At 57.3% G+C, this 13,263-nt stretch overlaps 1 protein-coding gene across 2 annotated transcripts in view; it reads right to left on the minus strand.

Annotated features, from left to right (window-relative positions):
- The window catches only part of RAB37 (RAB37, member RAS oncogene family), a 58,174-nt gene that overhangs the window by 2,289 nt on the left and 42,622 nt on the right, over positions 1 to 13,263 (minus strand). Inside the window, exons 1-6 of one of the 2 annotated variants that reach the window (XM_036268010.1) lie at positions 5,720 to 5,846; positions 3,298 to 3,408; positions 2,285 to 2,326; positions 1,805 to 1,871; positions 1,656 to 1,708; positions 471 to 536 (exon numbers count right to left, since the gene is read on the minus strand). In XM_036268010.1, the coding sequence (XP_036123903.1) occupies positions 471 to 536; positions 1,656 to 1,708; positions 1,805 to 1,871; positions 2,285 to 2,326; positions 3,298 to 3,408; positions 5,720 to 5,809 (429 nt within the window). In that variant the 5' untranslated portion in view covers positions 5,810 to 5,846. Of the gene's footprint in view, positions 1 to 470; positions 537 to 1,655; positions 1,709 to 1,804; positions 1,872 to 2,284; positions 2,327 to 3,297; positions 3,409 to 5,719; positions 5,847 to 9,947; positions 10,059 to 13,263 lie in introns of those variants that run through there. The other variant, XM_036268011.1, reaches the window with a different exon arrangement.

Consider the following 13,263-nt stretch of genomic DNA (forward strand, 5'->3'; position numbering starts at 1 on the left):
TGGGCAGTATGATTGGCATGGGGCCAGGGTTTGCACCTGGTTCAGGCTGAGTTCCCAGCTCCCTGCCTTGGGATCTCGGTCCCACTTGGAAAGGTAACTCTTCTTGGTAAGGGTGTGGTGACCCAGCTTTAGGGGGGTGACAGTGGTTGGGCCTAACCCTTTTTGGTCTTAGCTCTGCATCCATGACCTTAGTCACTATGTTCTAACAGGGGCTGAGCAGCTGGGCAGCCCTGGATCTCACAAGTAGCAGCTTGAGGTTTCCCTGCAGGGGACCATTTCCAAAGCGAAAGGACAGATGAGATGGGGCGGAGCTGACAGGTAGGTCTCACCCTGAACTGGGGACTGGAAAGAGTCCTTTGCTGGAAGGCTGTCCAGCTAACACAGGGCAGCGATGAGGCTGCGTGGAGGTGGTGCTGTGGCAGCGGGAGAGGAGGTTTGGGGTGGGCTGGTCCTGCCCTGGAGCCACTCACCTTGTTGCCTAGCAGCATGATCACCACATCCCTCTGGGCGTACTCGTGAATCTCCGTGAGCCAGGCCTGCGGAAGAGGGTGAGCTGGGCTCAGGCTGAACACCAGCCATTCTCCCCGTCCCTTTCGCTTTTCCTTCTTCTGCCCTGTTTGATTATCCTGGGCTACTCACTGCCCCCGAAACATGGTGCCCTGTGCATTCTCTCATTTGTGTCCTTGTTCTGGCCTCTCTAGTCCTGAGTGGCCCCAAGCCCCATGCAGTTCTACAGAGATGGCAGAGGCTTTGTCTCATAAATCAGTGGGTAGTCACCAGCGATTTCCTGCGGAGGATTCTAAGGCCACATAAAGGCTCAGTGATCAAAAATACTGTGATTGATTAAGTCATGTCTGCCATGAGCATGGGGTTGGGGGTGGCAGTCTGAGTGCCATAGATTTCCATCCTCTTTTTAAAATTTATTTTAGAGATGGAGAAAGGGAAAGAGAGAGAGAGAGAGAGAGAAACATCAATGTGAGAGAAACACTGATCGGCTGTACCTCATATGCACCCTGACCGGGGATCAAACCCACAACTTAGGTTTGTGCCCTGATCAGGAATTGAACCCACAACCTTCCGGTGCGTGGAATGCCACTACGACCAACGGAGCCACATTGGCCAGGGCTCCATCCTCTTTATAAGCCGTTTTATATCTGTATGTCTTGTTCCCGTTTGCTCGTCAACCCCTTGAGGTCAGGGAGCACGTGGAACCTTTACAGGGCTACGCACAGGGTCAGTGCTTATATTTGTTGAATTGTGATCTACTTTCTTCAATAGTTTGGTGGTGAGGACAGAGCCACTCACTCTGTCTGCCTCAGTCACTTTCTTGCACCTTGGGCTGGATGTACGGATAGACTTCTCTGCCTGGGCTCTCCCCTTGGTCTCTGGGTAATTGCCCAGGTTGGAGCTGGGTACTTTATGAACTTTCGTCATGAAACACTCTCATGAATCACTGTCAGGGCCAAGCAGGGGCCTGGCCTCCGTGCCCATGTGCCCATCAGTACCCAGGGGCAGCTTATTACTTCTGAGTCACAGCTCGGGCACGTTTCCAGGGCAGCAGTGTTCTGCGCTCCACTCCTTCCCACAGCAGGGAACAGTCCTGGCCTCCACAGGCCCTGCTTCGGCTGCCGTGGGTGGTGGACGGAGCGACCTACCCGGATGTTTTCGAAGGAAGACTTGCTGGTGATGTCGTACAGCAGGAGCAAGGCTGGAGGGGGAGAGAGAGATCACACAGAGACTTGGAGCGGAAGGACGGACGTGCCCAGTGGGCCGGCGAGGGAGCCGGAGTGCACGAGGGACTCACCTTGGGCGTCTCGGTAGTAAGCGTGGGTGACACTGCGGAACCGCTCCTGCCCTGCGGTGTCCCAGATCTAGGGAGGGATGGACACGGGGTAGGAGAGAGAGGTGGGAAGGTGGGCTCTTTCCTTCTCTAGGTTCTCATGGGCTTCTGAACACCTGATGATGTCCTGTGTGGTGACAGGTGTTGAGCCCTCAAGCTTATTCAGTGCCGTGGCCTCTGCCCCAGCCTCCTGGAGCAGATGACCCGGGACACGGGAGGAGAGGGAGCGAGCCTAAGCTTGTCTGAAGGCACTCTGGGCTGCCCTCGCCAGGGGCAAGGGAGCCTGGGAGCTGCTTTTTCCGAAGACATCAAACAAAAGCCAGTGGCTGCTTGTTGTGGGCCCCACAGGAAATCACCCCAGGCTGAGGGCAGGGCCACAGGCCTCCTGTGGTTCGGTGAAGAGCAGGGGCAGTCCTCCACCCCCCACGAAGCCTCCCGTCTCACCTGCAGCTTCACCCTCACACCGTCCACGGTCACCACCTTGTTCTGCGAGAGAAAAGGCAGAGGGACGGGGGTCAGAGGGAAGGGCAGTCTTGGCTCCTGCGCTCAGCTGACATCCCACTGAGGAGCAAACATCCTGTCCAGGACTAGAGGGGCTGTGGTGAACCTCAGGGATGTCTCCAGCCAGATCACCCCATCAGGGCTCCCACCGAGGAGCCCTGTCTTGTGGGAACTCCGTCTGCTCTTCCCACAACACACCAGGGTAAGGGGAACCTGAGAACCTGCCTCGGTCTCCCCAGGGCTCAGCAGGTGGCACAGGGCTGGGAAGTGGGGATCCTGTCCCTTCTCCACTTCCGTCTGCCCCTCCAGGCACTCAGTCCCATCCTGCAGCCAAGCTCTTAGAGGTGAGGTGCCGCCAGCATCCTGGGGACCTCCTCCGCCAGCTGCCTGCTGATTCTCCTCAGTGGAACTTCGCTCCCCTCCTGCCTGACAGAACCTGCAGGGGCCCCTCGGGTGTGCAGTGCTTAGGGTGCTCAGCGGCCCCCGATTAGTCAGGAAGGGATCCTCAAGGTAGAGGAGGGACCCAGCAAGCTGCTGTCTCCCAGCTCGCCAGCCCAGCTCTTCAACCTGCTGCAGCGCGTGCTTCCTGGAATGCTCACCTGGGAAAGAGGGTGAGCTCCCGAGGCCTTGCCAGAGGAGCCCAGCACGAGGGCACCGAGCAGGGGGCTGAGGGCCAGGGAGCCCGGCTCACACCTGCCACGTCTGCCCTGCTGGGGGCTGAACCTGAAGACTCAGCCTCTGTTTTCACATCCTGTAGTGGGGCAAGGAGCCCACCAAGCCCAGACTCATCAAACCTGTCCACCTCAGTGGTCCCTGGGGAGCAGCCCTTGTGCCCTCGGGGCAGTGAGCCACAGCTGTCCTGCAGAGCCAGGACGGGCAAGGAGAGGGCAGTGCCCCCGTGCCTGAGCCCTAGCCCCTGGCTCGCTGCTGGGAGGCAGAGCCTGCGGCCACCTCACCCTGAAGTCTATGCCGACGGTGGCTATGAAGGTCCCGGACAGGAAGGCCCCGTCTTTGAATCGGATCAGGAAACAGGTTTTCCCGACGCCCGAGTCTCCCAGAAGCATCACCTAGGAGATGGGGGCAGAGGCAGTTAATGGGGAGTTGGGGCACATTTCTGGGCTTCCAGGGAGAGAGGCCCTGGAAAGGGGCAGAGGGTGAGGGGGATGCTGAGGTGCCGGGGGCATCTGCTTCTGGAAAGCCTGCTGCCGCCTTCGCTGCTCCTTCCGCCGCCTCGCTGGCCTCGCAGGCTCCCTCTGCCCTCCTGCCCTCACCCAACTTCCTGGAAGCTTCTTACGATTTACGTGTTTACCGAAAGGTTGCATACATTAGGGAAGGGGAGGTTCAACTTTATACTGAGGTGGGAAGACATTTAGTCTGAAGTTCTTGCAGCAGAGACCTCCCACGTGGGACAAATAACCGCAAATTGGCGTCATGGGGTCACTGTAGGGCAGGGAGGAGGGGGCAGAGGGTTGTGTTCCATCCTTTTATTGCTCGGCCAATCTCTGCTCATCTTCTCTGGGGAACATGCGGGGTCGGGAGGCGAGCCCTCTGTCCAGATATTCCTCCATATTGGAGAACAGGGGTATAGATCTGACACTGGAATTTTCCCAGCTGGCCGATGAGATACTTAGTGGGTCGAACAGGGACTAGGTTTGAGTTATTCTTGACAAAGGCTGTCCTGCTGTGCACATGGGGTACTGGGATGAGCTGACTGGTGCAGAGGTAGGGGGCTGAGCAGAAGGTAGATGAAGGCTGGGGTCCTGGCTTGGGAAGGGCTTACTGGGGGACCGGGAGGACTCTGTAGCTGTGGCATTGTTTCCACAATGGCTAGAAGGAGGAGGGATGATTTCTTGGAGGCCTTTCTAGAGTCTGTTAATGGCTAGGACCAAGAATGTTGACGTGGATCACTTAAGACTTAAGAAGAGTGGCCCAGGGGTGTCCTGCCTGCTGTAGCCCCATCCCTTCTAATGCAGCCCAAGGAGCTCCTGACAGGCTCCTCCCGGGCTGTCTTGGACCCAGTGTCCTGGGGCAGACCTGGGGCCAGCCTGAGGCACAAAGGTGGGTGGGGGCCAGGGGCCAACTTTCCACAGATGCTGCTTGGCCCAGGGGACAGATGGAGGGGCTGGGGAGCCCTCTGTAGCCACACTGCTCCTTGGTCCCTGGTCCCAGCCCCGATGACGGAGGTAAGGAGGGTGAGCTCCTGTGTACTTTACAGATCACAGCTGCCTTGAGCAAACGATGCTAGTCACCTACGAGCCAGGCAAAGCCACTAAACACAAACAGCTGCCCAGCCTTGCCACCTCCTAGGCAAACAGCTGGGCTGGCTTGTCCGGCAAGGAGGTCAGGTGGTCCTCCACAGCCTGAGGGCTGGCCCTCCGCAGCTTCCCTCCCACTGAAGGCCCAGGGGCCCATTTCCTGCCCGGAGCCCACACAGGACGCCTATCTCAACGGCTTTGGGCGGCTGACTTGCAGAGTGGCTTCCCCTGAAACTGGGGGTGGAGGCCCCAGGTTCCTAGTTAGAGTGAGCCCCTGCATGTGGGGAGGAAGCCAAGGCACAGAGGAGGCAGGCCCCTTGCAGCCGGAGGCAGGACGGCCACCTCGCTGAGCCACAGCCAGCCGAGACCAAAGGATGGCTCGGGGTTCCCTCAGCACCTCTTTCCGAGTCCCTGGCACCTGCCTGCTCCAAGGGTGGGGAGGAGGGCAGACAGACCAGTGTCCACCGCCACCCTCACCTGCTTCTGGACAAGGTCACCCTGTAGAGGGACCGAGTCCCAGAGAGCTGACTTACAGCTCCCAGGTGGGGACTGACTAACCCCTGAGCTCTTTCTCCGGTTCTAAAAAGTCCCAGGTGGGCCTGCGTTCTGGAAGAAGGTGAGAGGCAGTAGTGGAAAGAGGAAAGATAGGACTTGGGGGCAGCTGGGACCTAGAGAGTTTTTGTGCTAAGGAACTGGACGTCAAGTGTCAGCTCAGAGCTTAGGTGGGAAAAGGGCATTCACTGCAAGGTGCTCCGCCGCCAGGGGCCGTCCTCTCCGGGTGTCCAGGCCCCGGGGGCCTCCTACAGGTGAGTTCACCCTTCCCGAGAAGCACGGGGGTCCTGGGACTCGTACTAGCTGGAGTGTGGCAGAAGAAAATTGGGTCGGGGAGTCACTTCTGGGCTTCCTCTCCCAGCCCCGGCTGAGCCAGCCCAGGTACCAAGAGGTTGGGGTGGGCCTAGGGGCTGAGTCTCCACCCTCCCCCTGAACTCTGGGACCCTCGGCTTCCTGGGGGAAGGAAGGGCTGAGCCCAACGCAGACGCAGCCAGAAAGGGTCTCAGGGCAGGGAGGGGTGGCCCTCAGAACCAGCACAGGGGTCCCACCGTTGGGCGCAGTGCCCACCCACCTTGAGCGTGAGATCGTAGCTCGGAGTGCAGGGCGGGGAGAGCTCGGGGGCCTCGCCATCCTGGGTGGCAGCGGCGCCAGGCGTGCCCATGTCCCCGGACCAGAGGTGAGCTAGGGCTGGCGGCTCGAGGGACAGAGCACAAACAGCTCTGCCTTAGCTCCACCCACTCCTCCTACCCTTCACCACCCCTGCCAGGACCCCGACAGGCTCCTCCCTCTGTCCCGTCAACCCACGACACCGTCGGGGCGGGCTGTCTCACCGGGGCGCGGGACCGCAGGGTCAGCGCCGGAGGGGCAGGCGGGCCCCCTAAGCAACACTGACCCGGCTTCCAGCTCTGAGGGCCTCGGCCAAATGCACCCCTAGGACTGGTTCCCCAAAGTCACCAGCCGTCGGGGCTAAGTTCCCACGGAAAGCGGTCCCGGGAGACCCTGTGCCTACTGCGGAAGGTCTGGCATCTTTGGGACCCGCACACCGGCGCCAGGTTTTCCGCTGTCGCTGCGCAGCGCGGCCAGCAGGCGGCGCCCGAGCACAGCCAGCCGGCGGTCAACAGGTGGCCCCGGGTGTGGGTCCGGGAGGCTGCGACGCCCCGGACCTGCGCAGTGCTGCGTTTGAGAGTAGGTGTACACTTGGAGGAAAGCGCCCAGGAAGTTTCACCTTTATTAATGCAGCCCAGCCTGATATCATGTGAATATAATTGTATTTACCTACCAGATAGTTACCTTGCAGCACATGGCCCCTGCTTGGCTGGTGTTTGAACTTTGACCCCTTAGTGTGGACGGCCTCTCATTTCTCCCTGACCTGCTGAGCGGTAGCGTCCGGAATGCCCCACCGGGAGAAAGCCTTCCCGGCACACCCCTAGCAGTCCAGGCGACGCTGAAGGCACAGCTGGCCTTGTTACCCGTGCCCCTCCACCTTCGCGGTTAGTAGGCCTTAAACGTTTGGTATCAGATGAATTCATGAGGTTGTGAATCATTCTGAGCAGAGTCTCCAGGACATGCCAGGAACCCTGCAGCTCCTGGTGGCAGCGGGTAGGAGTGTGTCCTGGGTTGCTCATAGCAGAGCTCAGGGGTTCTGTGGGCTGGCCAGCCATCAGTTCCGCCTGTCCCAACATTCTGCAGCAAGCACAGCACACGGCACAGAGAGGGTGCATTATAAAGGAATTCTTGGAGGGGTGTGAAGGGAGGAGGGGTGCCTGCACCTCTGTACTTGGGTGTTGGAGGTGAGGGGCGAGAGGCAGGCTTTTGGGGACGATGTGTACACCCACCTCCAGCCCTGTAACTTCTGGAGTTATTTTCTGGAGGTGGGCACGCCATAACCTCATCAGTACGCGTGGTGGGACGCCGGCGGGGGGCACGGATGGGAGAGGAGAAGCTGCGCGGACGATGGATTTACAGTCTGTCTGGAAGGCAAGAGGAAGCCCCTGAAGGGGTGGCCGGGTGGCGGGTGAGAGAGGCTTTTGGAGGATGCGTTTTGCAGCAGTATTTAGGCAAGACTGGAGAGTTCAGGGAAGGACCTGAACTGGGGTGGGAGAGGGGCTGGCTAGAAAGAGTACTGTGTGGACCCCATCGGTGTCAGCACCCCAGTAAACCCATCAGCAGGACTTGCCAGCCAGTAAGGGAGCTGGTCATGGAGTTGGGGAAGACCTTGACCTGAGAGGCATCCGCACAGGACCTGGGCAGGTGCCACTTCCAGAAGGCAGCAGGCCTGGTGGTTTCTTGGGTGAGGGTTGCTCCAGGGGCCCTGGGAGCTGGCCTGAGGGCCCCCTAGGTAGCCACTCATCCTGTGTCACCCCACTCATCCTGTGTCACCCCACTCATCCTGTATTCTTTAAAGCGGAAGTCCCAGGGCTCCTCCCCTCTCCTGCTGCCCTTAGGCTGGCTGGCTGGCTGGAGGCCGGGCCCTCTGCCTCAGTTCCATCACACGAATGTCGCCACAGCCGGGCCAGCGGGGGTGGGGCACTTGGAACTGCCGGTTCTAAGCAGTACTTGCGATCTCCACGTGAATGGCCGATGGATAAGCAGCAGTAGCCTGGCTCTCTGGGGCCCCCCAGGCCAGGGATATTTGAAGGTCCTCCAGCCCCTTTGCTCAGCAGGTCACGGGACTGTAGCTGTGCCAAGAGCCAGCTGCTCGGAGCAGCGGGTCCGGAAGAGCTGCTGCGGGGAAGGGAAGGGACGGGGGGCCCTCAGCACAGGCGGAGCAGTGGGCAGGGGCTTTCGGAGGAGACGGACATTTTCTCGGCCACGGCCACAAACCTCTTCGTAAATGGGCAGCTGTGTCTAGGCCCGGGGTCGGCCGTGTGTTCTCGGGTGGCTACTACCACGGGCTGCCCTTGCGGCTCCCCCCTCAGCATGTGGGGCGCCCTGGGTGTGTGTCCGCTGGTGCTCTTGACCCGGGAGTCCCCCGGCTTGGGCCTGGGTTGAGCCTTCAGACCCTCACTCAGTGGGAGCTGCCCATGGGTTCGTCCCAGGTGAGTCCGAGCTTCCTGGTGCTGACTGGTGCCACGCAGTCAGCAAGGTCTAGATTCTAGAAGGTGCAGCCCGGGGAGAGAGGGGGAGCCTGGTCTGTCCTGTCTCAGGCGGCTTCAGAATGTCCATTTAACCACACTCGGGGTGCCTCACTTTTCCCACCAGGCTAGCGGCAACATTTGGGGGAGTCCCATCCCTGTGCACCTGTGGAGTGTGCATCAGAGTGTGTATACCAGTAGCCACCCCACGCTCTGCCCTCTGAGTCTGCCAGGTGGGAGGATGGGCGCGGAGTGGGTGCGGAGACTTGAGTGTGACAGGGCATTGTGTGCCGTGTGCTGAGGGGGCAGCCCGTACCAGACACCCTGGGCCACCTCATGGAAGGCCTCAGGGGCCGTCAGGACAGCCCGACCCTCCTGGGACTCGGCCTGAACGCTGGAGCCCGGCTGCTCCCAGGGCCCGGAGAGCCCGGCACTGGGGTTTCAGGCTGGGTTCCAGGCCCCACATGGGGGCTGGGCCCTCATTGCAGCTTCACTTTGAAGCCCTGTTCATCGTGGGCCTTTGCCTTCCTCTCTGTGGCCCAACGGGCAAGCTCAGCTTCTGGGGTTCCCTTCTCTCTTTCCACAAGCGTGACCTGACTGTGTCCCAGCCCGTGTGTGGCCTTGGGGGTCTGTGCTCTGCTTGGTCCCACAGGCTGCCCCCAAAATGACATGTGCTCTTCCCCAGGATTCTGGAGACCTCAAAGAAGGGCCCTGCAGCTCCTGAGAATCGTCCAGGAGAAGAGCCAGCCCCCCTCCAGAGGGCTTCCCAGGGTCAGGTTCCGGAGAGCAGTCTCGGTGAAAGTGGAGAGAAAGGCGAGGGGTGGAGGGAGGGGGAGGGAGGCCTTGGACCCACGAGGGGCTCGGTTTGGTACTACTTCCCTAATCGGAGCTGCCCCTGTGCTGTGTCCAGGGAGAGACCAAGTGCTAAAAACGGAACTTGATGCCCTGGCTGGTTTGGCTCAGCGGTTGGAGCGTTGGCCTGTGGTCCAGAGAGACCCGAGTTCGGTTCCCGCTAAGGGCACGTACCTCGGTTGCAGTTTGTCCCTGGCCCTGGTTAGTCGTGCGGGTGGCAGCCACTCGATGTGTCCCTTTCACCTCAATTTTTTTTTCTCTCTCTCTCTCTTCCTCTTGCTCCCTCCCACTCTATCTGAACAAAAAAAATGGAAAAATGTCCTCGGGTGAGGATAAAAAAAAAACGGAACTTGAACCTTCGACCAACCAGTGCCCTCGGACCACAATGCTACAATCGCGCTGTTTTTAACAGTCTGTGCCTTTGCCTCCAGGTCCTCATTACCTTGGGGGTGGGCACGAGCAATCCCACACCAGCATATTCCCCTGCTTTCCAGCTTGGAGTTTTGTGCAGTGGGGGGCAGGGAGCCCCATATGGGGGGAGCAGGAGGTAGGCAGTGGGTGGGGGAGTTACTGGGCGTTGCTGTGTTCCTGCACCGATGGTCACATTTCCTGCCCCCCAGCCCTCTCCACACAGCTCTCTGTCCGTCCCTGGGTCTGTGATGGTTCCCTCCTGCGACCTCCTTTAAGCTTGGGGGAGGGATGCCCTGTAATGACCCCAAAACCCTGTACCATCCCTCCTGGTTGCCCAAGACCCCGCCTATACCTTGGTAAATAGTCTTTTTATTAAACCTCCTTGAATGATCCAACGTCCACCTGTTTCCTGCTGGGACCCTGACAGAGGCAAACAGGGCCCCAGAGGCTGGGACTACTTACTGTGAATCCGATGCCCACAGTGGCCGAGAAGGAACCGGGGATGAACTTGCCCTGGTCGAACTGGACCAGCAGAGATGTCTTCCCCACGCCACTGTCGCCCACCAGGATGGTCTGAAAGGGAGCAGCAGAGAGGCGTGAGGGCCTGCAGTCTGCATTAGGCTTCTGTGAGGATGTCGTGGCTGGGACAGTGGGTTACTTGAAAACACACATACACATGTGTGCACACACCCACACACACACACACCACATACCAACGCACACAGATGCATACATACACAGAGGTACACACAAAAACATACACAGAAACACACACACAGATACACACACACACAGATACTCATACACACAGATACATATATACACAGAGGGTACACACACACACACACACAATTTTCTATTAAAGTCCCTGAAGAAGACACGAAAGCATCTTGTTTCACCCCAAGTTAATAAACGTCTGATGTGACCATGAGACTATACCTCTCAGACTTTCAGCCTCAGGGGAGCGACTGAGGGAGCAGGGCGGCATTCACGGGAGGAAGAAGTGGGGGGGTTCGCACTGAAGTCCAGGTGCGGTGTCATTCACACGTAACGGCACAAGAATAAACTCTGTGCTTCGTGTACTCACAACCGTAAACGCACAGGTGCCCCCCCAGCCTGCGGCCGGCGGCAGCCGGCGAATGAGAGGATGAATGAGTGGACACACGTCCTGGTTTCAACGCAGACGGGAGCTACTTCTCAGAGGCGAGCGTCCAAGGGAGTTGGAAAGGCTGACGAGAGCCCATTACGTGGACTTAACAAGAAATAGACATGATAAAACCAAACTGTGAAAGTATGACGACCGTCAGGGGCTCCCTGGGTCGGACCCGTGACCCCAGCACGGTGTGCCTCTGACTGTGACCAGGTCGGCAGCAGGGCACACACGAGGCTGTCTACGGTGTTGACTTTGGACGTTCTCCACCTTCTCTCCCCAGACCAACTTCTTTCCAGTTTTACTGTATTTCCTCCTGGGTTCCAGGGCTCCGTGTGTTTGTTACGTGCAGTGACTTTAATCCTTTACATCTCAAATCCAGTTTCTTCAGGCTCAAAGAAATGCCTCCCAGAGAGAATATGCCACAATGTCAGGGCTCAGTCTCTCCACGGCCACCTCGATTGTTCATTTACTAAGGGATCGGAAAGATTCTAATTCATTTTCCTTTTATCCTTTTCTCCTCCAGGGTGAAGAATTCCCATCACTTTCTTCCCTCAGCACAGGAAAAGGTCCCATCTTCCTGGGGCCTTTCGTGGCTCCGTGGTTGAGAAGCACTGGTTTTAGTAGAGCACCTGCTTCAGGAAGGGATCTCTCATCACAGGTGACTGTAGGTTAATGCGAACTGGGTGTGATAGGGAGGCACCCAGCAAGGCCATTCGATCAAAGTCCCCTCTGTGTCTCGTTGCTAAAGATGGCCCAGCAAACATTTGTTTACCGTCCATTTGCTTTTCCATCTCCATGTGAATGACCTTCCTGACCCTTGAAGTCCCAAACGACTATTCCCCACTTCTCCTCCGTTCTTAGAAGGTGACAAATAGGCCTTATCTGTTCAGGGATCTCATATTCTTACGGAACCCCCACATGTACATGTTACACATTTGGTCATGTCCTTCTGTTAATCTGCCTCATGTTAATTTCATCATTAGTCTAGCCAGAAGAAGTTGAAAGGGTACGAGGAAAAATTAGTTTCTTCCTCACAGTGTTAGAGTATTTCAGAGGGTGTTATTGGCTACATTTTTCTTTTTATACTTTTCTGTATTAAGAAGCCCTAATAAACGTAATAAACCAGTTGATGAAGTATATTCACACATGATTGACCCTTTGTTTTACTTGGAGTGAACTGCTTTTCTACAGAAAAGAAACACACCACATATGTGTATGAGTGTTGTTGGTGGGGTGGGATTAGGGGTGATTTGAAATGCATTCTTTGTGTTCTCTGTATTTCATTATTCCTCTGCAACGAACACATGTTACTTTGTAACCATGGAATGTGTACATGTTGTTGGGAAGGCACATTGTGTTAGGACAATGCAGGTACAAACAAGAGGAATGCCAATGTTTAGCCTAACTGTTGCTGAGCAAATGCCTCATTTCAGTTTTCCAAATAAATCCAGCCCACTAATCATTGCTTTATTTATTTTTTATCTGTTTTTATTGATTTTTTAGAGAGAGAAACATGGATGTGAGAAACAGCGATCGGCTGCTTCTGCACACCCCCTACTGGGGATCAAGAGCCCGCAACTCACTCTTTGAGGACCTGTGTTTTTCTCGTAAATTAGCTTTGCCTCTGCCTAAATTCCCGGATGAGAGCTTGGCTGAGACAGTTTCCCATTCCACAGACTGCAGACCAAAGGGGCGTTATACCTGGGAAAGGTTGGTGTCATCAATACATGCTGGCTTACTTCAGTCAGTTTCCCGCTCATGACAACACTTTCTTTTGCTTTGGGAGAACCTGTTTTAGAGACAGCCGTGGAGTGAGTGGACACCCCAGGGCCAACCAGCTCAAGGATGCGCTGTCTTATTAACTCTTGGATGTCAGGTTTCTTCTCACTGTCAACAGGATCAAAGGGTAGCTGGCCTGGGGTTGAATCCTGGCTCTGCCAATTACTAGCCATATGACAAATTACTTGCTCTCTGAGCTTTGACTTTTTTAAAATTCGAAAAGCAGAATTAACATCACCTTCCCTCTGGATCTGCAGTGAGGACTCAATGTGATAACTACATAAAATAGGAAACGTAGCACATAATGGTTACTTGATGAGTTTTGGGTTGTCAGTTGATTGAAAAACTCCCTCAGGTGCTCAGCACGAGGGGCTTTCACGAGGGCGGGGCAGATGCTGGTTGTTAATGAGCCTCAATTAGCACTTCAATGGCCCCCAGGCTGGGGGTGGATCTCCGAGGGAGGGGCTGCTGCCTCTCCCCAGGGCCCTGGGAAGGAGCAATACGGCCACCGTCCTCGTAGCTGCCACTCGGCAAGAGCTCTGAGCGCCCTCCAAACCCCGAGTGTCCCGACACAGTCCCAGTCCAGTCTGCCCCCTCCGCCGGAGCCCCAGGTGAGTGGCTGTGGCTGTTTCAGCCTCTGTCCCGGCTGCGCTGTGGAGCCGCCTGGGAGTGTGACCCGAGGGCGCTGCTCCCAGCTGAGGCCGCTGCCGAGCTGCCGACCGTGGGCGCCCAGCCCCGTCTCGCGCCTTCGCAGTCCTACCGGGATGGAGTCAGTGTCCCTCGTTGTATGGTCCTCGCCAGCTGCTTTTCTGTTGCTTTTCCCCGTCGATCTGTCTGTGTTATAGT

This window comes from Molossus molossus, unplaced genomic scaffold (genome assembly GCF_014108415.1).
Source record: "Molossus molossus isolate mMolMol1 unplaced genomic scaffold, mMolMol1.p scaffold_m16_p_19, whole genome shotgun sequence".
NCBI classification, from domain to species: domain Eukaryota; kingdom Metazoa; phylum Chordata; class Mammalia; order Chiroptera; family Molossidae; genus Molossus; species Molossus molossus.